Here is a 23,799-nt window from a genome sequence, read left to right as displayed (position 1 = left end):
GTTAGTAAATTCAACATATTTTGTAACAATCTGGTTTTAGATGTAGAAATCTAGCAAAATTGTGAATGTGTTTCATTACAGACCACTAATGATCTTTTATTTCAATAAAATGAAATGTGTTTGGGTGCAAAAGTACACATTTTCTTGTAGTTACAAAACTGTGTTGAGTGCCAATGAACAGTTGCTTGTACTGTGTTTATTATTGTATAACACGTAACTGTGCTGCATCTATTGTTTTACTACTATTACTAATTACTGTACTGTACAGAGGATCAAGAATGCTCTCTTCCTAGAATATTGAAGCTTCATGATTGTCAGAGGAATGCCTGCAATTCTGAATCAGGTCTAAATATCTGGAATGTGGCCTTTTGGCAGCCCATTTTTTGAACCATTTTGTGCGATTTTTCTTTTGAAAATACGTTAGGGCATATCATACAAATCACTGATGACTGCCACAATTTTCTTCCTGCTGGTGTCATAATAGTTTCTCCTTGACAGTAAAAATGAGTTTAAAAAGTCTGGAAATGTATTAAAGTTAAATAATATGTTAAAAACGCCATACTGTACAATGCACTTAAGGCGAGACATGATCAGAAGTCCTGAAATCCATCACCTGTGCCTCTTGGCATGTCAAGCACCCACAGTAGTCCAGGTCCATCAGTAAATCACCAAAATCTGCTAATTTACACCACACACAAATGGATCCATCCTCTGGGAAGATATGAGATACGAGATCCAACAACTGGGACATGCATGTTGGTGAAAAACAATGAGTCTGAGATCAGTTTTCCAGAACTCGATTTGGTGGCCTTAGTGGTGTGAAATTTTTTGTACTGTGGGCATACACACGCAAAAATATATGACCTATCCTAGCTTTTGAAACTATTAATTCTTTTCTTAGGGAGATCAATATAATGGAAGGAAACATTCCACGTGGGAAAAATTATATATAAAAACAAAGATGAGGTGACTTACCGAACAAAAGCGCTGGCAGGTCGATAGACACACAAACAAACACAAACATACACACAAAATTCAAGCTTTCGCAACAAACTGTTGCCTCATCAGGAAAGAGGGAAAGAGAGGGGAAGACGAAAGGAAGTGGGTTTTAAAGGAGAGGGTAAGGAGTCATTCCAATCCCGGGAGCGGAAAGACTTACCTTAGGGGGAAAAAAGGACAGGTATACACTCACACACACGCACATATCCATATGGATGGATATGTGCGTGTGTGCGAGTGTATACCTGTCCTTTTTTCCCCCTAAGGTAAGTCTTTCCGCTCCCGGGATTGGAATGACTCCTTACCCTCTCCTTTAAAACCCACTTCCTTTCGTCTTCCCCTCTCTTTCCCTCTTTCCTGATGAGGCAACAGTTTGTTGCGAAAGCTTGAATTTTGTGTGTATGTTTGTGTTTGTTTGTGTATCTATCGACCTGCCAGCGCTTTTGTTCGGTAAGTCACCTCATCTTTGTTTTCTTAGGGAGAGTGTGACAGACTAGGGAGATGGGTTTTTCTCATCCTGATGCGTGAGTGACCTATCCCTTTCTTTTTAACTTGCTGCAGCTAATCCCTCTTTCCTCCCTAAGGAAGGGACTTGTATATCCTCAATTAAGATAGTGCTATTACTTTTACTCATGTTTACTGGCATTATTAAGCATGTCATTTCCTGAAAGCATGTAACAGTCGGCAATTATATCGCATAATACTTTGTAATCATTACACTTTGTACCCCACAAACTGTTACACACAGTATGAGTTGATGCCAACTGTCTTTAGTAATTTTACCTTCTTCTCTTGAGATGGTCATTTATGTCCTCATACAAACGATGTGTGCCACTTGTCACTTTTTCTCACTCTTGTAAAAGTCTGACACCACTATGTATACATTTCCATAAAATTAAATTTTACAAAAAACTGTGTCAGGACTGTCTGGATAGCATTTTTCTAATATGCTGCACTGCCCTTTAATGAAATATAAATATCCTTTTTAAGCAGACATTTTGTGCCCTTATCAATCGAGGAATTGAATGAGAAAGTTGTGGGAACACAAGTCCATAGTAAACTGCCCTGAGGATTTTCTCTTCCACAACATTTGCTGTTTTGCAGATCTGGCTGATCTGTGAGCTTACTTACACGGTGTACCACAAAAAATGGTTCTCCTGCCAAATTTTTCCATTGTTGTGGTCTTCAGTCCGAAGACTGATTTGGTGCAGCACTCAGTGCCACTCTGTCCTCTACAAGCCTCTTCAGCTCCGAATAACTACTACAACCCATATCCTTGTGAACCTGCTTACTGTGTTCATCTCTCGATATCCCTTTGCAATTTTCACTCCCACACATCCCTCCATTACTAAATTGATGTTTCCCTGATGTCTCAGAATCTGTCCTGTCAACCAGCCCAGCTTTTAATCAAGTTTTGCCACAAAAAATGTTTTTTCTCCCCAATTCTGTTCTATATCTCCTCATTTGTTATGTGATCTACCCATCTTATCTTCAGTATTCTTCTATAGCACCACATTTCAAATGCTTCTATTTTCCTCTTGTCTGGAATGTTTATTGTCCACATTTCACTTTCATACAAAGCTACACCATAGACAAATACCTTCAAAAAAGACTTCTTAACACTTAACTCTATATTTGATGTTAACAAATTTGTCTTCTTCAAAAACACTTGTCTTGCCATTGCCAGGCTACATATTTTGACAATCATTTTACTGCCCAAATACTAAAACAGATCTACTACTTTTACTGTCTCATTTCTTCATCTAACTCCCTCAGCACTGGCTACTTTAATTTAACCACATTCAATTACCCTTGTTTTGCTTTTGTTCACATTCATCTTATATCCATATTTGAAGACACTGTCAGTTCCATTCAACTGCTGTTCCAAGTCCTTTTCCAACTCTGACAGTTTTACAATGTTATCAGCAAAACTCAAAAGTTTTTATTTCTTCTCCCGCAACTTTAATCCTATTTAATATTTTTTTCTTTCGTTTCCTTTACTGCTTGCTCAGTGCACAGACTGAATAACTTCTGCAACGGCTAACACTTCATCTCATCCCCTTCTCAACTACTGCTTCCCTTTCATGCCCAGCAACTCTTCTAACTGCTGTCTGATTTCTGTACAAGTTGTAAATAACCTTCCATTCCCTGTGTGTTACCCCTGCTACATTCAGTATTTCGAAAAGCATATGTCAGCCAACGTTGTCAGAAGTTTTCTCTAAGTCTACAGTTGCTTTAAATGTAGGTTTGCCTTTCCATGACCTATCTTCTAAGACTAAGAGAAGTTGTAGGGTCAGTATTGTCTAAGAGAAGTCATAGGATCAGTATTGCCGTATGTCTTCCTGCGTTACTCTGGAATCCAAAATGACCTTCTCTGAGGGCGGCTTCTACCAATTTTTTCATTATATTGCAACTGATAGTACAGTACTATTCACACCCGTCATTGCCTGCTTTCTTTGGAACTGGAATTACTACATTCTTTTTGAAGTCTGCGGTTATTTCATCTGTCTCATGCTTCTTGCATACCAGGTGGAATAGTTCTGTCGTGGCTGGCTCCCCAAGTATATAAGCAGTTCTGACAGAATGTTCTACTTGATCTTGCGCCGTCAAATTCTTCTCACAGTGTCATATCTCCCATCTCATCTTCAGCTACATCTTTTGCCCTTTCTACACTACTACTTTCAAGTTCATTTCCCTTGTATAGCTCCCTGTATACTCCTTTCATTTCCCATTCCTTTCTTTTCTTTCTTGGTATAAGTTTTCCATCTGTGCTCTTGATATAAATGCTGCTGCTTCTCTATTCTCCAAAGGTCTCTTTGGTTTTCCTATGTACGGTGCCTATCTTCCCTTTAGTGATATACGCTTCTATATTTTTCCTCTAGCCATTCCTGCTTAGCAACTCTACGCTTCCTTTCAATCTCAGTTTTTAGATGTTTCTATTCCCTTTCATCTATGTCACTTGCTACATTTTTATGTTTTCTCCTTTCATCAGTGAAATTCAATATCTCCTGTAATATCCAAGATTTCTACTAGGCCTTGTCTTTTTATTTATTTGATGCTCTGCTGCCTTCACTATTTCATCTCTCAAAGCTGCCCACTCATCTTCTGCTGTATTCCTTTCCCTTGTTGTAGTCAATCATTGCTTAGTGCTTCCTCTCTGAAGTTGTTAACAACCTGTGGGTCTTTCAAATTATCGAAGTCTCAACTTCTTATTTTCCTACCTTTTTGCAACTTCTTCAGTTTTAATCTACAGTTCATAACCAATAATTGTGTTCAAAGTCCATATCTGCCCCTGGAAATGTCTTACCATTTAAAATCTGGTTTCAAAATCTCTGTTTTTGTACAATCAGTCTGAAATGTCCCGGTGTTTCCAGGTCTCTTCCAAGTGTACAGTCGTCTGTAATGATTCTTATACCATGTCTTAACAATAATTAAATTATACTCGATGCAAAATTCTACCAGGCAGCTTTCTCTTTCATTCCTTTCCCATAGTCCATATTCACCTACTGTTTTTGCTTCTCTTTCTTTTCCCACTACTGAATTCCAGTCTCCCATTATAAGTAAATTTTCCTCTCCCTTAACTGTCTGAATAATTTATTTTGTCTCATCAAGCATTTCTTTAATCTCTTCATTATACGCAGACAAATAAACTTCTACTACTGTAGTGGGTGTTGGCTTCTTGCCATCTTGGCTACGGTAATGCTTTCTCTATACTTCTGATAGTAGCTGACACGCATTCTTATTTTCTTATTCATTATGAGACTTACTCCTGCATTACCCCTAACTGATTTTGTATTTATATCCCCATACTCATGTGAAATGAAGTCCTGTTTGTTTGTGTTGACTGACACAAACAACATAGCACATAATGAAGCCAAAAGTTGTATAAAAAATTTGAAGAATTTTTAGACATAAATAAGATGATAAACACTGTTGAGATGATACCTCACAGACATGACCTGATCTTCAATTTGTGTGCTAAGAAAGAGATCCGTAAAACCAATATTCAAATCAAACAACCTTGCTGCACATGCCCCAAATGCAATTTAGTAAATATTAGTAGACTAGAGAAAACTCTGCACATTGAACATGGTGAGTATCCAAATTCCCTGGGAAGAAATTTCTCTGTCAAGAGAGAGACAGAATTGTAAATGAAATTCATGAGCACAACAGTCTTCTTTTAAAAGACAGTCTTGCTGTGCAGGCTTCTGAACCTCATTTTTTTTAATGAAAACTATGTTACAAGAAGAGAAAGAGTAGACCTTGGTAAGAGGAAAGTCCAGCAGACTTATTCAGTTCAGATAATAGTGCTGCCTTAGACCACCCAGCAAAAATAAATGACCATGCAAGACCCAGTGAAATCAAAATATTTTTGCGTACTAATAGCATTATTTTCCTTCTTCATATAAGTGTACAATCTCCTAGGTGTAAAATGAGTGTACCGTAATACTGGCTTGATAAAATTAACTGCAGTGTTTTGTGTATTAATAAACACTGGGTGAAACAGTCAAAAATAGACTTATGTTTTCCTCTAAGAATATGCTTAAATGTATATTTGAAGTAGCTGGCATGGTAATGAGTACACGGAAAATTGTGATTGTCTCTGTTCATCAAACTCCAGACTCTGATGGAATAGTATTTATAGAAAGATATAGGGGCGATTGGGATGGGGACCAGTAAAGTGCTGCTTGTGGGAACATACATAGACAAGGTGGGAGAGAGATTAGGGCAGGTAGGTGCAGTCAGGATGTATGACAGAGGACAGGGCAGGCGGAGGGGGGGGGGGGGGGAGGAGGGTTAGCAGAAAAAGACTGTGAAAAGACTGAGGGTGAATTGATGGAATAGAGGACTGAATTGTCCTTGAGTGGGAACAGGGAAGGGGCTAGATGGGCAAGGAAGATGTCTAACGAAGATCGAGGCCAGGAGGCTTACGGGAACGTATGATATATTGCAGGAGGAGTTTCTACCTGACCAATTCAGAAAAGCTTGCATTGGTTAGAAGGATCCAGGCGGCAAAGGCTGTACAGCAGTCACTGAAAAATGAGAATGTGGAGTGCTCAGCAATGGGATGGTCCAGCAGTTTCATGGCCATTCGTCATGCCCACCAGAACAGTGGTTGCAGCTTAGCTTTTAGATCACATGACTGGTTTCACAGGTAGCCTTGTCTTTGATGGGATAGGTGATGTTTGTTGCATCTAGCTGTAATACAGGGATATGAACCATGAGGCAAGGAGTTGTGTAGGAATCAATGAGGGTATTGTGTAGGTTCAGTGGCTGGCGGAGTATCACTGTGGGAGGGGCAGGAAGGTTAGTGGGGAAGAATTTTCTCATTTCAGGACATGACAGGAGGTAGTCAGAACCCTGACAGAGAATGTAAGTCAGTTGCTTCAATTCTGGGTGGTACTGAGTCACAAGGGGGATGCTCCTCTGTGGCCAGAAAGTAGGACTTTGGGAGCTGGCAGGATATGTTTTTCTACAAGGTTGGGAGGGAGACCCTCAGTATATTTTGACAGGGCCCAACTTGTAACTGTAGGTGCAACAGCCATGGGTGACTAGGCTGTATGGAAGGGACTTCTTGATACTGAATGGGTGCCAACTGTCGAAGTGGAGTTATTGCTGGTGCTTGGTAGGTTTGATTGGGACAGAGGTACTGATGTACCCATCTTTGAGGTGGAGGGCAACTTTGAGGAAGGAGGTTTGTCAGGTTGAGTAGGACCAGGTGAAGTGAGCGGCAGCGAAGGTGTTGATGTTCTGGAGCAATGTAGATAGGGTGTCCTCACCCCTGATCCAGATCACGAAGATGTCAGCAGTGAATCTGAACCAGGTGAGGGGGTTTGGGATTCTGGGTGTCCACGAAGGATTCCTCTAAATGGCCCATGAATAGGTTGCCATAGGATGATGCCTTGCAGGTGCCCATAGTCATACCCTGGATTTGCTTGTAGGTAATGCTTTCAAAGGAGAAGTAATTGCGGGTGAGGATATAGTATGTCATAGTGACTACAAATGAGGTTGCTGGTTTGGAATCTGTCACACAGGTAGTGTTCAGTAGCAGAAAAGCCATGGTCATTAGGGATGTTAGTGTAAAGGGAGGTGGCATCAATAGTGATGAGCAGGGCACCATGTGATAAAGGAACAGGAATTGTGGAGAGACAGTGGAAGAATGTATTGATAACATACACCTATCGTCATGAGAATGTGGAGTGGGGTGTGAAGTGGGTGACATGTAAAAATATAAAAAATTAAATTGTCTAAGCCACATTTTCTGGGTCTTTATGGTGATTTGTGGGAGTCCTGATGGAGCAGTCTGAACCAAACATGGTACACATATCCCTTATTATCTGGAAAACCCCTGGAGACAAGACATGTTTAGTACCCTTAGTTGTAGGGAAGGGGAAACTTGTATGGGAAATCATCTCAAATGGCAGATATTAAAATTGTTGATGTTTGTAGCCTCCCTGTGTTAGAACATGATAAAAATAAATTACTGGTGTTAATGTCATATCCAAAGGTCCTTGGAGTCATTGGCTGGTTGGTGACATTTTACCCCTACTAATGGGTAGGAATGGAAATGGGTTGGTACAAAAAAAGTAAGTAACGAGGTAATCAGCTAATAAAGAAAAAATAGTATTTTCCCAAGCTCAGAACCTTACGGCATACCGTGAGTGACAGTTTGTAATTCATATCTCTATTTATTCACATGTATCCCACTATCTTACCTCATGTTTGCAGCACTTCCTCTTATTTGTTGTTTAAGCTTTTTAAAAGTTGTAGTATTTGTCTAAAATCCTGTATGAATGCAGCTTTGCAGTTAGTGGTGAATGATTCATTCAGTCAAATGCATTACCAATTTTTATAAAAATTCGACACATCTTCTATTGTCTGTCAAGGGAACACAGAAAACGATCAACAAAATATAATGTAACCATTTTAATTGATCTCCTCTTGCTGAAACCATGTTGTTCTGAGTACAGTATTTTAAATGTTGCCGTGGATTGTAAGATTCTGTGTTCTGTTATTATTTAAGAAATGATTGCAAAAGTGGAAATCAATTATATTGCCTTCTGGTTTCCTAATTCACCTCAATTTATTCATATAAAGGCAAGTTTCCATTACTTATAAGAAATCTGGAAAAAACACTTTTATCTGTTGAAGTGTTCCGAAGGACAGTAAGAGTTTTAATGGACCGCTACTGCTCTCTCTTGTCTGACATGATGTAATGCCATCTGAGACCGATGAGTCTTTGACATTTAGTTGGAAACCTTATGTTCATTATAGTGAATACAATGGTATGGTGTACTCCCAGGTGTTCAGCCAAGTTTTTGTTTTCATTTTATGCATATGTTTCAATTATTAACTCAGCTGTCTTAAGGTGCTGAAAGTTTTGCTGTTATGTGTACTCGCTGCCTGGACTCCTTCTAGACTGTGAACTATTGTTGGTCTTACACTGCTATTTGTAGCGGAGTGTGAGTTCAACTTCAAGCTCTCACTATGTCCTTTGATACTCATTTGTTTTCAGAGCCTGCACTGATATTCTGTGAAACACACATTCTCCAGCATTTCCCAACTATGTTGGAGATCTTGATTACTGGACCTCAAGCCTTGTTTAAATTGAAACATCCATCCCTCTTTATTAGGTTTGCCAAAATCTTTATTGTGATGGACTCCTTAATTAAGCTGACTCAGAAACTTGGTATTTGCATGGTGATAGTGGTCCCATCATATCTAATTTCACGATAATAGTCAAGGCAGTGCTGTGTGTCAGCTTGGTTGATGTTCATTTCACCTCTCCTCAGATGTTCTGATAGTCTGCCCCACATTTATACTTGGAATTTGTGGCATTGTGTTCACATCATCTGTCTAATTTTCTAATTTTGTGTTACTATTTTTGTTGTCACAAAAGCAAAATACTTGATGAAGGTTTCTGCCATATCCTGAGAATCTACACCATTCTCACAGTCTTTGAGAGGGCAGATCCCATCTGCTGTTTTGACCACTTTTACTCTCTTTCTGTTTGAGAATGGGGATCAATTTTGTGATTAGTTTTCTCCTTTACCTGCAGTTGTATTAATGAAGAAAGTATTTTTCTCTCTGGTGAATGTGTAGTATTCTTTCCTTGTCATTTTGTACACAATATTATGTGCTTCAGTCTTTTTTGCTTTTAGAGATCACTGCCTACATGTACTGATTCCCACTTTTTCCAATTTAACGCTGTATTTAGTAAAATTATGTTTTCTGAGTTGCCTTTGCTTTTCTCCAACCATATTTTCTCCTATATACTCAACAGTGCTTATATTAATTCTATAAATGTTGTGAAGTTTTGTACCAAAATGGTTTTTATTACGTGGATGTCACATTGGTATGGAAATATATTCATCACTGTGTGATCAATACTATTACACTACAGTGTGTCACTGTGACAGATTTATATGTTTATTCTGTAAGATTATAAGTATGCAATTTGTCTATAAATGTCTATGTGTGTGCTGTATCTCCCCTTCTGTCTAAGTTTGAATCCACAGCAAATATTAAATAAAACATCTTTCTTTGAAAATTCTTAAATTGTAAATTCTAATTACTGAAAGAATGTTTTTATTTACCCATTTGGTGATCAATAGAAACCTAGTCCACAGCATTATCTTCCCTGCATATGTTATTTCTACTGCTTCAAAACTCACTTTTGTTGTTATTTTGTGGAGAAACTAGAAAAAAAGGATGCCTCATGAAGGAATTATCTGAATGGGATGGAAATCAGTAGATGTGATGTACATGTGCAGACAAATATATTATTACAATGTCAGAAAAAAATTGACAATTTATTCAAGAGAAAGAGTTTTGCAAATTGAGCACATCAGTAACATGGTGGTCCATCTCTGGCCGTTATGCAAGCAGTTAATTGGCTTGACACTGATTGATAGAGTTGTTGGATGTATTCCTGAGGGATATTGTGGCACATTATGCCCAATTGGCATGCTAGCTCATTAAAATTGTGAGCTGGTTCAAGGGCCCTGTCCATAATGCACCAAACGTTCTCAATTGAGCAGAGATCCAGTGATCTTCACAGTCACGAAGATAAGCAGTAGAAACTCTTGCGGCGTACTAGTGGGCATTTTCTTGCTGAAACGTAAGCCCAGTATGATTTGCCACCGAGGACTATAAAATGGCATCTACAATATCGTCGATGTACTGCTGTGCTGTAAGGGTGTCGCAGATGACAACCAAAGGAGTCCTGCTATGAATATAAATGGCACCCAAGACCATCACTCCTGGTTGTTGGGCTGTGTGGTGGATGACAGTTAGGTTGCTATCCCACTGCTACCTGTGGTGTCTGCAGACATGTCTTCAGCCTGTAATCTCATTAGCTGAGTAGGATTGTCTTTAGTGATGAGTCTTGCTTCGAACTGAGCCACGATGACCAGTGAAGATGTGTCTGGAGATGCCATTGACAGAGGAGGGATACTGACGTGGCTGTCACCTGCCATTTAGACTTCTTTTACAAAAACTGCTTACGTGATTTTGTAAAGCTGTAAACTTCCATGTAATTTTCTTTCGCCCAGTGTTCAGTGAAGATATGACTAATTTATTACAACTGATATTGGCAGCTCTTTTACATAACTGAGACACAGTAATTGAGCAAATAATATATGTTTGAACACCTGTAGTGTTGGCTGCTCAATTAAGCCTTATCAGTTGTTTGTGAAATATTGATTTGGTTATCACAATATTTCACATTATTTTTTGAAAGTATCGCTGGCATTTTGTCAGCTCTAGAAACCTAAAGACTTCCTTTGCCTTAAATCATCAATCTGTCTTTTCAATTAATTTTTCAGTCTGAATATTACACACATTTGAGAAGTACATGGATAAATCATATGTTATATCAGTTAGTTTTCATCTTGGTATTTTATGTATTTTACTTTTTATGTGTCAAAACTTAAGCTCTTATGTGCTTTTATAATCTGTAAGAAAAATTCATATTAAGGAAACAACTTATTTTAGGAATTTATTCCCAACCCGAGAAATTCAAAATGCTGGTTGAGTTCGAGAAGATTTTGGCTGAAAATTCCAGACATCAGGCCAACAAGAGAATCTGGTAACTGTTACATCTTACTAATTATTGTTTTAACAATCTCTCTAATGTTTTAAAATAATTTTGATTTCAACAGTGAAATATTCATAACTAAAGCAACAGTAGTAGTAATTTCAAGCACATAGCGCACACATCTACCCTTGTGTCCATTGGCATCTGAGTTGTCAATCTCAAGAGATCAGAAGACTTTTGGGCAGTATTTTTTTTTTTTTTTCAGGCCTCTGCTTATCTTTACAATCCAAAATCATGTAATGTATTAACAGCAATTTTTGAATGCTGTGCCTTGATTGATTTCATTGGATTGTACAGTTTTAGGATTAGTTCTGCTTGAATGTGCAACAAAACAGTTCCTGGTCCATTGTTACTTCATCTACAACTTCTCTTCAAAAAAGAAAACTTAAAATCCACATCAAGAGATACACTACATAATGAATGCAAAGTATAGACCCTGTGTGGTGAATTTCTCACCCACAACAGAAACAGGGAAACATTGATTAACATTGCAAAAACTTATAATCTGCATGGCCTTGTAAACGAGCCCACTAGAATAACACCCACATCCAAGACAGCTCTAGATCAAATTTTTTCAAATAGAAATAAAGTTAACCCAACTCTAGAAGTATACAATACAAGATTCAGTGACCACCAAGCTGTCATTCTAAAGGTCAATGTTAGCAAAGATACCTCAAACCCAGTCCCACCTAAAACTTTACAAAGGTTTCTCATCCAAGAGAACTTGAACAAGCTAAATGCCCTTCTTAGTAAAGAAAAGTGGACAGAGATGTACACAGCCAATGATGTCAACATGAAATTCTACATATTTCTTGACAAAATGATCCACCACTTTGAAGAGGCCTTTCCACAAAAGCCAGTAAGAATAAATAATAATAATAATAATAATAATAGAAACAAGAGTTGGATTACACCAGCTATAAAAATCTCTTGCAAATATAAAAGAATACTCCACATGTTATGTAAACAAAGTAGTGACTCCCCCCAACTAACAGAATACTATAAAAACTACACATGTATCCTAAGAAGAGTGATAAGACAAGCAAAAAGGATGCAGAATGATGAGTACATTGACAAATCCAGCAATAAAGTAAAAGCAATGTGGAATATCATAAAAAGGGAAAGAGGGGAAATGAAAGCTTCACACACGAACATAGAAATCAAACTCAACAATGAATCTATATCCAATCCCGAAGTTGTGGTGAACTCTTTCAACAATTTCTTTACGAGCATAGCTGAAAAATTGGTCCAAAATAATCCTAACACAAATTACCAACCAGCAATCCAAAAATATCACACATGTGCAGAGTCAATTTTCATTACCAAAGTCACTGAAAATGATGTTGCAAAAGCCCTCAGAGAGTTAAAAAATTCATATTCAGCTGGAATTGATGGTATCCCAGCCGCTGTAATAAAAAATTGTGAACACACAATTGCTGAACCATTAACTCCGCTCTGTGACTGTTCTTTCCAGGCAGGTACCTTCCCTGAAGCTCTGAAACTTTCTGAAGTAATTCCTGTCTTCAAAAAAGGCGATAATAAAGATATGAGTAACTACAGGCCTATCTCAATCTCATCCTGCTTTTCTAAAGTTTTTGAAAAAATAATGTACAAAAAATGATGGACTTCATTGAAAACAAAGATTTACTAAGTTTAGCTCATCATGAGTTCAGAAGCAACAAATCTACTGAAACTGCAGTATATGATTGCATAAATACGCTATTAGAAATGTTAGATAGAAAACAACCCATAACAGGTATATTTCTGGATCTGTCAAAGGCTTTTGACAATGTTGACCACAAAATATTACTGGAAAAATTAGAACACTATGGTATCAGGGAAATTGCAAACAACTGGATTGCTACATTCCTAACCAATTGGATGCAGAGGGTCAGCATGAAATATACTAATAGACAAAGCAACTCAATAACCGAAATACTATCAAGTAATAAAACCGTAAAGCAAGGTGATCCACAGGGCGCAGTATTGGGACCCCTACTTTTCCTCCTGTATATTAATGACTTGAGCCTGAATGTTGAAGCACACAAAACAATAATATTTGCTGATGACACAACTGTACTCCTCAAAGGGGAGAATACAGAGGCTGTGCAAAAAGCTGTGAACTTGGCCACTGAACAACTCAGCAACTGGGCAAAAATCAACAGATTAACAATCAACACCAAAAAGACAACTTTCATGAACTTTCACACAACACAAATGCAAATTCCTCTCAGCCATTTGTCACTGTAAATAACCAGTCAATACATACCGACACTGTTTTCAAATTCCTGGATCTGTGGGTTCAAGATGAACTGAAATGGAATACACATACAGGAAAGGTAAATGCCAGGATTTGTACTGGCTGTTATGCATTGAGTGTACTGGAAACATGTGCTAGCCTGAAAACATTAACCAGTGCATACTACGCTTATATACAAGCCCACCTAAAATATGGTGTAATATTCTGGGGAAATTCTCCAACTGCTCTGAGCACATTCAGAATCCAGAAGAGAGCAATGAGGATTATTACTGGGAGCAAACCCAGAGACTCCTGCAAACCCATCTTCAGAAAGTTGGAAATCCTTACACTGCCTTGCCTCTACATTCTTGAAACCTTAAAATTTTTCAGAAACCATATAGTGCCATCTGACCCCAGAGTCGTAAAAAATAATGAAATACATGAACACAACACCAGGAAAAATGCAAACCTGCATGTTATACATACAAACACTCAACTGTGTAAAAAGGGAGCTTTCCACATGGGCCTCCAACTGTTCAACAATCTTCCCACTAGCATTAAGTCCATCGAAGACAACATAAAATTTAGGGAAGCTGTGAAGTCATATTTGTTGTGTCACTTTTTTTACTCTGTAAATGAATACTTAGAACAGTAATCTTGCTGTTTGTGTTAAATTGAAAACATTGAGCAATATAATACATTAGGATACTATAGGCCTATGTTAATATATGTTGTTGTTGTTGTTGTGGTCTTCAGTCCTGGTTTGATGCAGCTCTCCATGCTAATCTATCATGTGCAAGCTCCTTCATCTCCCAGTACCTACTGCAACCTACATCCTTCTGAATCTGCTTAGTGTATTCATCTCTTGGTCTCCCTCTACGATTTTTACCCTCCAAGCTGCCCTCCAATACTAAATTGGTGATCCCTTGATGCCTCAGAATATGCACTACCAGCCAATCCCTTCTTTTAGTCAAGTTGTGCCACAAATTTCTCTTCTCTCCAATTCTGTTCAGTACCTCCTCATTAGTTATATGATCTACCCCTCTAATCTTCAGTATTCTTCTGTAGCACCACATTTTGAAAGCTTCTATTCTCTTCTTGTCTAGACTATTTATCGTCCATGTTTCACTTCCATACATGGCTACACTCCATACAAATACTTTCAGAAACGACATCCTGACACTTAAATCTATACTCGATGTTAACAAATTTCTCTTCTTCAGAAACGCTTTCCTTGCCATTGCCAGTCTACATTTTATATCCTCTCTACTTCAGCCATCATCAGTTATTTTGCTCCCCAAATAGCAAAACTCCTTTACTCCTTTAAGTGTCTCATTTCCTAATCTAATTCACTCAGCATCACCCGACTTAATTTGACTACATTCCATTATCCTTGTTTTGCTTTTTTTGATGTTCATCTTATATCCTCCTTTCAAGACACTGTCCATTCCATTCAACTGCCCTTCCAAGTCCTTTGCTGTCTCTGACAGAATTACAATGTCATTGGCGAACCTCAAAGTTTTTATTTCTTCTCCCTGGATTTTAATACCTACTCCAAATTTTTCTTTTGTTTCCTTTACTGCTTGCTCAATATACAGATTGAATAACATCAGGGAGAGGCTACACCCCTGTCTCACTCCCTTCCCAACCACTGCTTCCCTTTCATGTTCCTCGACTCTTATAATTGCCATCTGCTTTCTGTACAAATTGTAAATAGCCTTTCGCTCCCTGTATTTTACCAATATATGTTAACAATGTTACATGATATTTTCTTTCTGACATCTGCAACACACTGTGTACCATCAAATCACATGGAATAAATAAATAAATAAATAAACACACCAGTCTTGTACGTGCAGCATTCTGTGTACTTTTTTCCTCTTCTTCCTACCCCCCATTTCTTAGTGGGTGTAAGAAAACATGTAGAACTGTATAATGACAATGATAAATATTTTTTTATTCAGCATTTAAAAATTATGTCTTAAAGGGTGAAGAGCAGATTGGCAATAAGCATTCCATAAGTTCGTGCAACTAAATAGTTCTCTGGACTTGTGAAACCCATAAAATTTAGTTACAAAGTATTGAAGAATGTGTTTCTTGCTTTTATGATATACAGCAGAGTCCTACTAATCTGAACCCCAGTAATCTGAATGTTTGGTTAATCCAAACATGAGAAATGTTAGTCTAAGTACAGCAAAGTGTGCAGTAAACTGCTGTACATACACACAATTTTAATTTACACAATACAGTAAACATGTATTAGAAAAATTGGCAAGAAAACATTAGGTTTAAACAATGCATAAAAATGAAAGAAAAACTGTGAAATGTACTAAAATACAGTGAACATTTTATCTCTACTTTTTAGATGATGAAAACTCAGTCATTGTTTTTGGCGTAATGAAGACAGTCTGTTATATGACGTATAGTTGTGCCATCGTCTCATAAATATCAAATCAGCAGGTGTAGCAGTGGGCTGTTGCTCCAAATAATGTAGTGTGAGGTGAAGAGCTTCTGCTGTGTCACTATGTGGCACCAGCTTTCCTTTGTTGCTCTCAGGCTCATTGTCACTTCCCCCCTCACAGCTGTACACATCTTCCTGGCCTTAAGTCACAGCAGCAACTAACTCAGCACCAGTAAGATTCTCCACACATGCCCCATCTGCTGCCATCCACTAATCTATGTCTCCTTCACTAGCTTCTTTGCATCCAGGGATTGTCTGTATCATTTGTAGTAGATTTTCCTCTTCATTTTCAACTAGGTTGTCCTGAACTTCAAGAGATGTCCACAGACATCTCCACAATTTTTGCAGAGTATTTTCTGAAATATTCTGCCCTGCCTCAGCAGCCCGATAAACAACATCCTTCACACTGGTCTTTTTTGTTTTGTCCACTAAAGGAATGTTATCATCTTGGATCAGCATTCTTAAAAATTGTTTTCTGTAAATCAGTTTTAATGTTTGCAGTACACCCCGGCCCCTGTAGAAGTAGTGTAACATTCGGCGTCAAAAACTTCACCACAATTTCTCCATCACATAATTCCTCAGTGTTGGAGTGAGATGGCATGTTATCAAGCAAAAGGATCGCATGGGGAGACAAATGATTTTCCTTAGAAAACTGTCAAACAGAGGGAACAAACTGGCTGTGAAACCGTTCTTTGAACAGCTTACCATCCATCCATGCTTTTTTCTGGTTGCGATAATATACAGGCAGGGACTTCATGTTGCAGTTTTTAAAAGCTCTGGGCCTAGCAGATTTGCCTACCAGCATTACAGGCAGCTTGTGATTACCAGCAGCATTGCTGCACGCTAATAAACTCAAATGATCTTTGCACTTTTTAAAACCAGGAGCATGGACTTATGCTTTTGATGCCAGGCATTTTATTGGCAATGCCCTAAAATTAAGGCCAGTCTCGTCAGAGTTATAAATTTGTTGGGGAGAATACTTTCCCTCTCTTATCATTTTTTGAAACTCGCCCAAGTATTCCTTCGCTGCATCACGGTCATAAGAAATCTTCTCTCCAATAATGGTTAGCTGATGGATTCCATGACTTTTTTTGAACCTGTTTAACCAACCCGTACTCGCACTAGAAGACTAATCACCATTCATTAACTTGTTCAGGAAAACAGCCTTCTCCTCGACCAGTGCTCCACTCATAGGAGTTCTCCTTTCTCTTTACTGCATAAACCAAAGGAAAAGAGCTTCATCCACTTTATCGTACTGGGACTGTTTCAAAGTCTGCCAAATTTCGAGTGGTTTTCCTGAAGACATTGCACAGGACTGTTCAAGCTTCACTCGGTTCTTCTTCCAGTCACAAATGGTAGCTTTACCAACACCCAGTTCCGTTGCCAGTTTATATACATTCTCACCATTGTCTATCTGCTTCAAAGCATTCAGTTTTTCTTTGAGAGTTAACGTTGTATGTTTCCGTTTACTCATGACAAAAATACATGCACCACTACACCTGAACGAATACAGTGCAACTGTTATGCATGCCAGCAATCGATAACTAACATAACCAAGTGCTTTGTGAGCCAACTGGCAGTGCACTGACCTCAGACACTATAAAGGTCTCAACAGTGCACAACAACAAGGGCAGGGAGTGAGAGTTTTGTTTTGCTTTATGGCACAAAAACAGCTGGGGCCATATGCACCCAAATCAAAACTAGAGAACACAAACACAGAGTAGAGTTAAATGACTATGCGTCAGTCCCAATTGACAAAATAGGAGACAGCTAAAAACAGGCACTTGGAAAAAGGGCTAGTGAACCATTGTTCCCACACTTGTTCCCATTTGTTACCATGGTGCACCAACTTGTCTGCTTGGTATACTTCATTCTAGAAATGCATCACCGTAATTCTGGCTAACATGAAAAAATCGTTGATCCGAACAAAGTCCGGTCTCGATTAGTTTGGATTAACAGGTCTCTACTGTACTACCATCATAAAAAAATTATGGGCGACGTATTTAACTGCTTTGTGCTAATGAACAGTCCTTTCTTTTAAGTTGTTATGTTATTGAAAGATGTACAGACTGTCAGTGACTTAATGAAATAATGGGAGAATATGATAGACATTGAACAAGTATTTAGATTATACCCAGTGGCATTACTCCTCACATCTCAAGGAAGGATATGTTCTCAGCCCACACAACATCCAGGATTTTTTTATAGTTCTTCTTCTTTCGTTTCACCCTCTTTGGGGTACGCTGGATCAATCATTTCTTTGTGTGTTGTTCTTTTCTTAGGGCCCAGTATTTCTTCTTTCTTTCTGATCTTCTTCTCCTCTCTTCTTCCGAGATGAAGGATTTGGACTTTTGTGTGGATTTGTCTTGGAACCTTATGTTTTCATCTTTAGTAATTAATTTAGCAGTTCGATCAATAAGTGAATTTTCTGAAATATTTAATTCCACTAGGTCTTTCTCAGTTTCTTTAAACCAGTTGGGCTTCGTTTTTTGGTTATGGAAGAAGTCAAAGATTTGTTTAGTTAATCTGTTGGAATTCATTCTGAGAAGATGACCATAAAAATTTATTCTCCTTTTTCGCATAGAATCTGAAAGTTTTTCAATTTTCTTGTAGAGAGTTTCATTTTTGATGTATATAATCTTATTGTCTTGAAATTTTGGCCCAATGATTTTTCTTAAAATTTTTCTTTCCTTTATCTCAAGTTTCTCCATTTGGCCTTTGAAATTCATGTTAAGTGTTTCTGCTGCGTACAGTGCTTCTGGCTTAATCACTGTCTTGTAATGTGTAATTTTGGACCCCCATGAAAGGGATTTTTTGTTGTATGTATTTTTTGTTAGTTGGAAGGCCAATTCAAGTTTATTTTTTCTGGATTCCATTGCTTTGCTTTCCCCAACATTCCAAGTAATCCATTCTCCGAGATATTTGAATTCTTTTACTATTTCAATCTTCTGTTCTTGAACTTTGAGGTATTTACGTGAGTGCTTGATGTTTGTCAATATCTTAGTTTTTTCAGAGGAGATGTGAAGACCAATTTTAGCTGCTTGTTTCTTCAGTTCAAGGATTTGCTCCCGTGCTTCTTCCATTGTTTCAGCAAACAGGGCCATATCATCTGCAAAAGCAATGCAATTTACTTTAAGGTTCTTCTTTTTGCAACCCAGTCTTATACCACTCTTAATATTTGTGTTCCATTCTCTGACTACTTTCTCAAGAGCACAATTGAACAGCAACGGTGAGAGCCCATCGCCCTGTCGCACTCCCATTTTTATTTCAAAGGGTTCCGATAGTTCGCCCATAAATTTAACTTTCGAAAATGTATTTGTAAGGGTCGCTTTTATAATATTAGTTGTTTTCTTATCCAAACCCATTTCTTCCAGGACTGATAACAGAGATTCTCTATCAATCGAATCATATGCTTTTTTGAAATCAATGAAGGAGATTACGTATGTCTTTGCCCTTGATTTTTGGTAAGCCATGATGTTTTTGAGGTTTAGTATTTGTTCCGAACATGATCTACCCTTTCTAAAACCTCCCTGGTATTCCCCGATTTGCGGATCCAATTGCGGCTCTGCCCTGTTCAAAAGGACTTTAGAAAGAATCTTGTACGTTATATCCAGCAGTGATATTCCTCTGTAATTGTTGGGGTCTGTCTTCAAACCTTTCTTGTGGATAGGGTGGATGAGAGCTGTTCTCCATTCTGCGGGGATCTCTTCTTCTTTCCAGATTTGATCGAAAACACACTTTAGGGATGTAACTGCATTTTTGTCAGCCTTTTTCCATAGTTCGGCCACTATTTGATTTTCTCCGGACGCCTTGTTGTTTTTAAGTTCTGAGATGACCTTCTGTAGTTCTTCAGTCGTCGGCGGTTCTGAATCCGGCTTCTCACGGTTGTTTGGAATGGATTCAAATTTTTCAAGGATGGGTTCACAATTCAAGAATTTCTCAAAGTAGCCTGCTAGTATTTTGCAGTTTTCCGTGTTGTGAGCGATGGTCCCATTTACATCTCGAAATTGGAGGGTGGGTGCTTTGTATCTTGATAACCTTTGTTTGAAAGTTCTGTAAAAGCTCCTTATGTTGTTTTTAGCAAATTCTTCATCAATTTGGAGGAGAGTTTTGTTTTCATGTGTCTTCTTAATCCTTTTTATATTTTTATCTACCAGTTTTCTAACTGTAATGAAATTCAGTCTACTTTCTTCTGTTTTCTGTGATTGCCAATTTTGCCATGCCTGTTTTCTCGTTTCAATGAGGGCATCACATTCCAGCGACCACCAGGCATGTTTTTTACTTTTTTTGTTAGGTGCTATCCGTTCAGCTGTAGTAATGAGGTTTTCCTTGATATCCCCCCAGCTTTGTGTCTGAATGGTTTCTGTTGCTTTTGTGAATTCATCTGATTTTAATATCTTTTCTGTGCTATACTTCCGACCCTTAATTTGTTTCACGCTGCATTTCCTGTTTGGGATGACTTTGAACTTAATTTTAGAAAGGTAATGGTCTGAATCCAAGTTTGCACCCCTGAGTACCCTAACGTTCATGATTTCTTTGCTAGAAATCTTCTTAATTGCCGCATGATCAAGTTGAAATTCCCCAAGGCTAGGATTTGGGGATACCCATGTTTTTTGTCTTCGTGGTAGTTTCTTGAAAGCTGTGGATTTAAGAATTAAATTTTGTGCTTGGCAAAGTTCTATTAGTCTCACACCATTTCTGTTTGTTTCCTTGTGTGCAGGATAGTTTCCAACTATTTTCTTATATCTTTTTTCTTTACCAATCTGTGCATTAAAATCTCCAAGAAGAATGATGATGTTTTTATCTGGAATTTTCTGAATAATGTCATCTAGATGATTCCAAAAGGCCTCCACTTTTTCTTTGTTTTTCCTGTTATCCTCGTTTATAGGGGCATGTGCATTGATAATTGTGTAGATTTTGTTTGTGCTTATGAATGTAAGACTTGAGATTCTTTCTGATTGGGAATCAAAGCCAACTATTGAGTTCAAGATTTGTTTATTGATTATAAAGGCTGTACCAAGATGTGGTACATTTTTCATTACTCTCGGTCCCACTTTCCCTTTGTATATCCTAAAACCTTCGGAATCGAAGGTATCTGTATCCATGTATCGTGTTTCTTGAATGAGTATGTTGTGGTTCTTTAGCGTATCTGTTAGATGTTTTAGTTTTCCGGTTTTCAACAATGAGTTTGCATTGAAAGTTGCTAGGTACGTTGATTGCCTATATTGAAATTTGGATGAGATTCCAAGACACTCCGACTTGTCTTTGTGCAATGTTGCAGACTCCCCAGAATCCGAATGTCTGCTGACGTACTGGCGTACGGTGGATCGTCCAGCTGGGGTAAAATAGTTTACATCACACACTTCCATGATTGATGAAAGTTATTTTGGGTGTGGCCCAAAGGCCACAAAATGTACAACCAAGATTGTGAGTCCTGGAGGTAGTTCTTCCGCTCTCTCCGCCGTTGGGAATCTGAACTTCCTGTTCCGCCTTTGAGACCGTTGACCAGGTTTCACCTAGTAACCCTAGGCAGGGGCCCTTACAGGGTGCTACCATCCGGAGCCAGATGGACCCAGGTTTTTTTTAACGAGGTGTTACTCCTCCCCCTGCTCCTTCCTCATCACTTGCGAAATGAGGCCCCGGACTTGGGACCGGCAGTGGTGGAGTTATTGTAATCTGTGCAACATTTTTTTTCTTCAGTAATTTTTTACTTTGAGCTGCCTTCTCAATTCGCACAACTACACCAAATGCAAAACTTGTGCTACATGCACAATGACAGCACATCTTTTTGATTTATTACTTTAGGTTTAAACAGTGCACATTGTTCCCTTTGAAATTGTCACAGTTCATTCACAGAAATGAATGGGCATAAGTGCTCAGTGCTTTGACATTGACTATCCCATTGCAGAGCACATTCTCTCCTATATGCCAAAACAATGAATATGTATTATTCTGGTCTTGAGATGCAGGCAATTGAGTGTTTCAGAACGTCTTAAAAATCAGTTATGGTAACTATTGATTTGTATCTGATTTTTTGTTACTACTTTTACAAATGTCTGACATGCAATTCCTAATCATAGTCCCTCCCCTTAAGAAGGGGGGGGGGAATGATAATTGAATGTTTGTTTTTCTAGAATTACCAAGACAAACTGTATTTTTGCTTACATAGTGAAAGTGCATCAGACATATCAGATACCAGTTCCAATTTTATTTCTTCAAAATAAATAACAGAAACTAGAAGCAAAAGATTGGATCACCAGTAAAACTGTAAGCAAATTATCCAGTCCACAGAAACTTTTAATCTGCAGCAGAGTCCTCTTCAGTATATGGGTCAGAAAGTGATTCATGTACAGTTTCATCACTCAACAAACTGCAGTAGTATTAATTATATCCCCACTTACTTACCTGTTTCTCACACATCATGAGAGGCTATCTCATTTTATCATGTTTGCCTTGGGAACAGATATATTTGCCAAAGTTTGTCCCTTTCTTTTTAAGATTACTTCACTAGAAGCCCCTTCAAATTCTGTCTTATGGAACACTGAAAGAGGTTTGTTTCTTTCATAGTGTAGTAGGCAAGCATTGTGCATTGAAATTTTGTGGATGTCTTTCTGGTCATTTCTAAAGCTTAGAAGATGCTGAAGATTAGATGGGTAGATCACATAACTAATGAGGAGGTATTGAATAGAATTGGGGAGAAGGGGATCTTGTGGCACAACTTGACTAGAAGAAGGGATCGGTTGGTAGGACATGTTCTGAGACATTGAGGGATCACCAATTTAGTATTGGAGGGCAGTGTGGAGGGTAAAAATCGTAGAGGGAGACCAAGAGATGAATACACTAAGCAGAATCAGAAGGATGTAGGCTGCAGTAGGTACTGGGAGATGAAGAAGCTTGCACAGGATAGAGTAGCATGGAGAGCTGCATCAAACCAGTCTCAGGACTGGCGACCACAATGACAACAACAACAGAAGATCATTGTACAGCATTATTCAGATGACAAAAGGATGAGAATTCCTCTTGCAACTTTGAATGATTTGTGCCTATGCTTCATGTTGGTACGCTGGTACTGGTACGTACTTTCTTTTCTATGTTAAAGTGAACACAGTGACACTCCATTTCCATGTGACCTATTAAAAAAAAAAAAAAAAAAAAAAAAAAAAAAAAAAAAAACCATATTATCAATTGAATAATTTTGGAGGGCTTTTGTAGAGAGTGATACACATAAACAAAATGTAGATTTCGTCTGCTGACCCCAAAATCCATGTGACGTCATCCTCAGCTGTGTAATTTCTGATAGCGCCATGGTGTAGTCCTGGACTCATGTGGTGATTTCAGTTGATCATTGTTTACTATCTGTCTCATTCCACAAATAACAAGTGCTGTCTTGACATCTTTTTGTATGGTCAGATTATACACATCCAGATTTCTCTGTTGGAATATTTGGTTACAAGGTCTCTGTGGAGTGTTCATTATGGTTTGTAGATCAAAATATACAGCCATAACATTTTGGTTAATTTGTGCTAGCTTTTGCCTTCATTTGAATTTCTTTCAAACCAGATCTCTTCTCTGCAAATATTTGTCATGATCTTGCTTCAACAGCTTCTCGTTCTTGGTCAGCAAATTAAATTGACGCATCTCCAAAACTGATCTTTCTTCAGTTCAGAGCATCGTAAATTGTGCTCGTGGCATGTATGCTGTTATTTTGGAAGAGAGACTGACTTTCAGTTGTTGTCTTCAAATTTTGCTCTATAGACATTACTCATTAATGTAATCTTCAGGCTTGAGTCATAGTGCATCTTGAAGACTTCTGTCTGCAATAGTGTGACGTGACGGAAGGCTAACTGAAGATGTTTCTCATTTAAATCATGAAACAAGATACTTTTGCTGAATACCCTCCTGTACTCTGTATCTATCAAAATGTTTTCTTATATCTAATAGAAAGTGAAATTGATTAAAACTTACCAGAATATTCTTGTTGTGGTACTACATTTTTTGTAT

General features: G+C 38.1%; 1 protein-coding gene across 3 annotated transcripts in view; it reads left to right on the top strand.

Annotated features, from left to right (window-relative positions):
• The window catches only part of LOC124605116 (T-cell immunomodulatory protein), a 450,797-nt gene that overhangs the window by 288,290 nt on the left and 138,708 nt on the right, over positions 1-23,799 (top strand). For all 3 annotated transcript variants that reach the window (XM_047136574.1, XM_047136576.1, XM_047136575.1), the window contains one exon: positions 10,996-11,089. In XM_047136574.1, the coding sequence (XP_046992530.1) occupies positions 10,996-11,089 (94 nt within the window). The remainder of the gene's footprint in view (positions 1-10,995; positions 11,090-23,799) is intronic.

The sequence above is a fragment of the Schistocerca americana genome, chromosome 3, assembly GCF_021461395.2.
Source record: "Schistocerca americana isolate TAMUIC-IGC-003095 chromosome 3, iqSchAmer2.1, whole genome shotgun sequence".
Taxonomy (NCBI): domain Eukaryota; kingdom Metazoa; phylum Arthropoda; class Insecta; order Orthoptera; family Acrididae; genus Schistocerca; species Schistocerca americana.
This window is presented reverse-complemented; position numbering and strand designations above follow the sequence as displayed.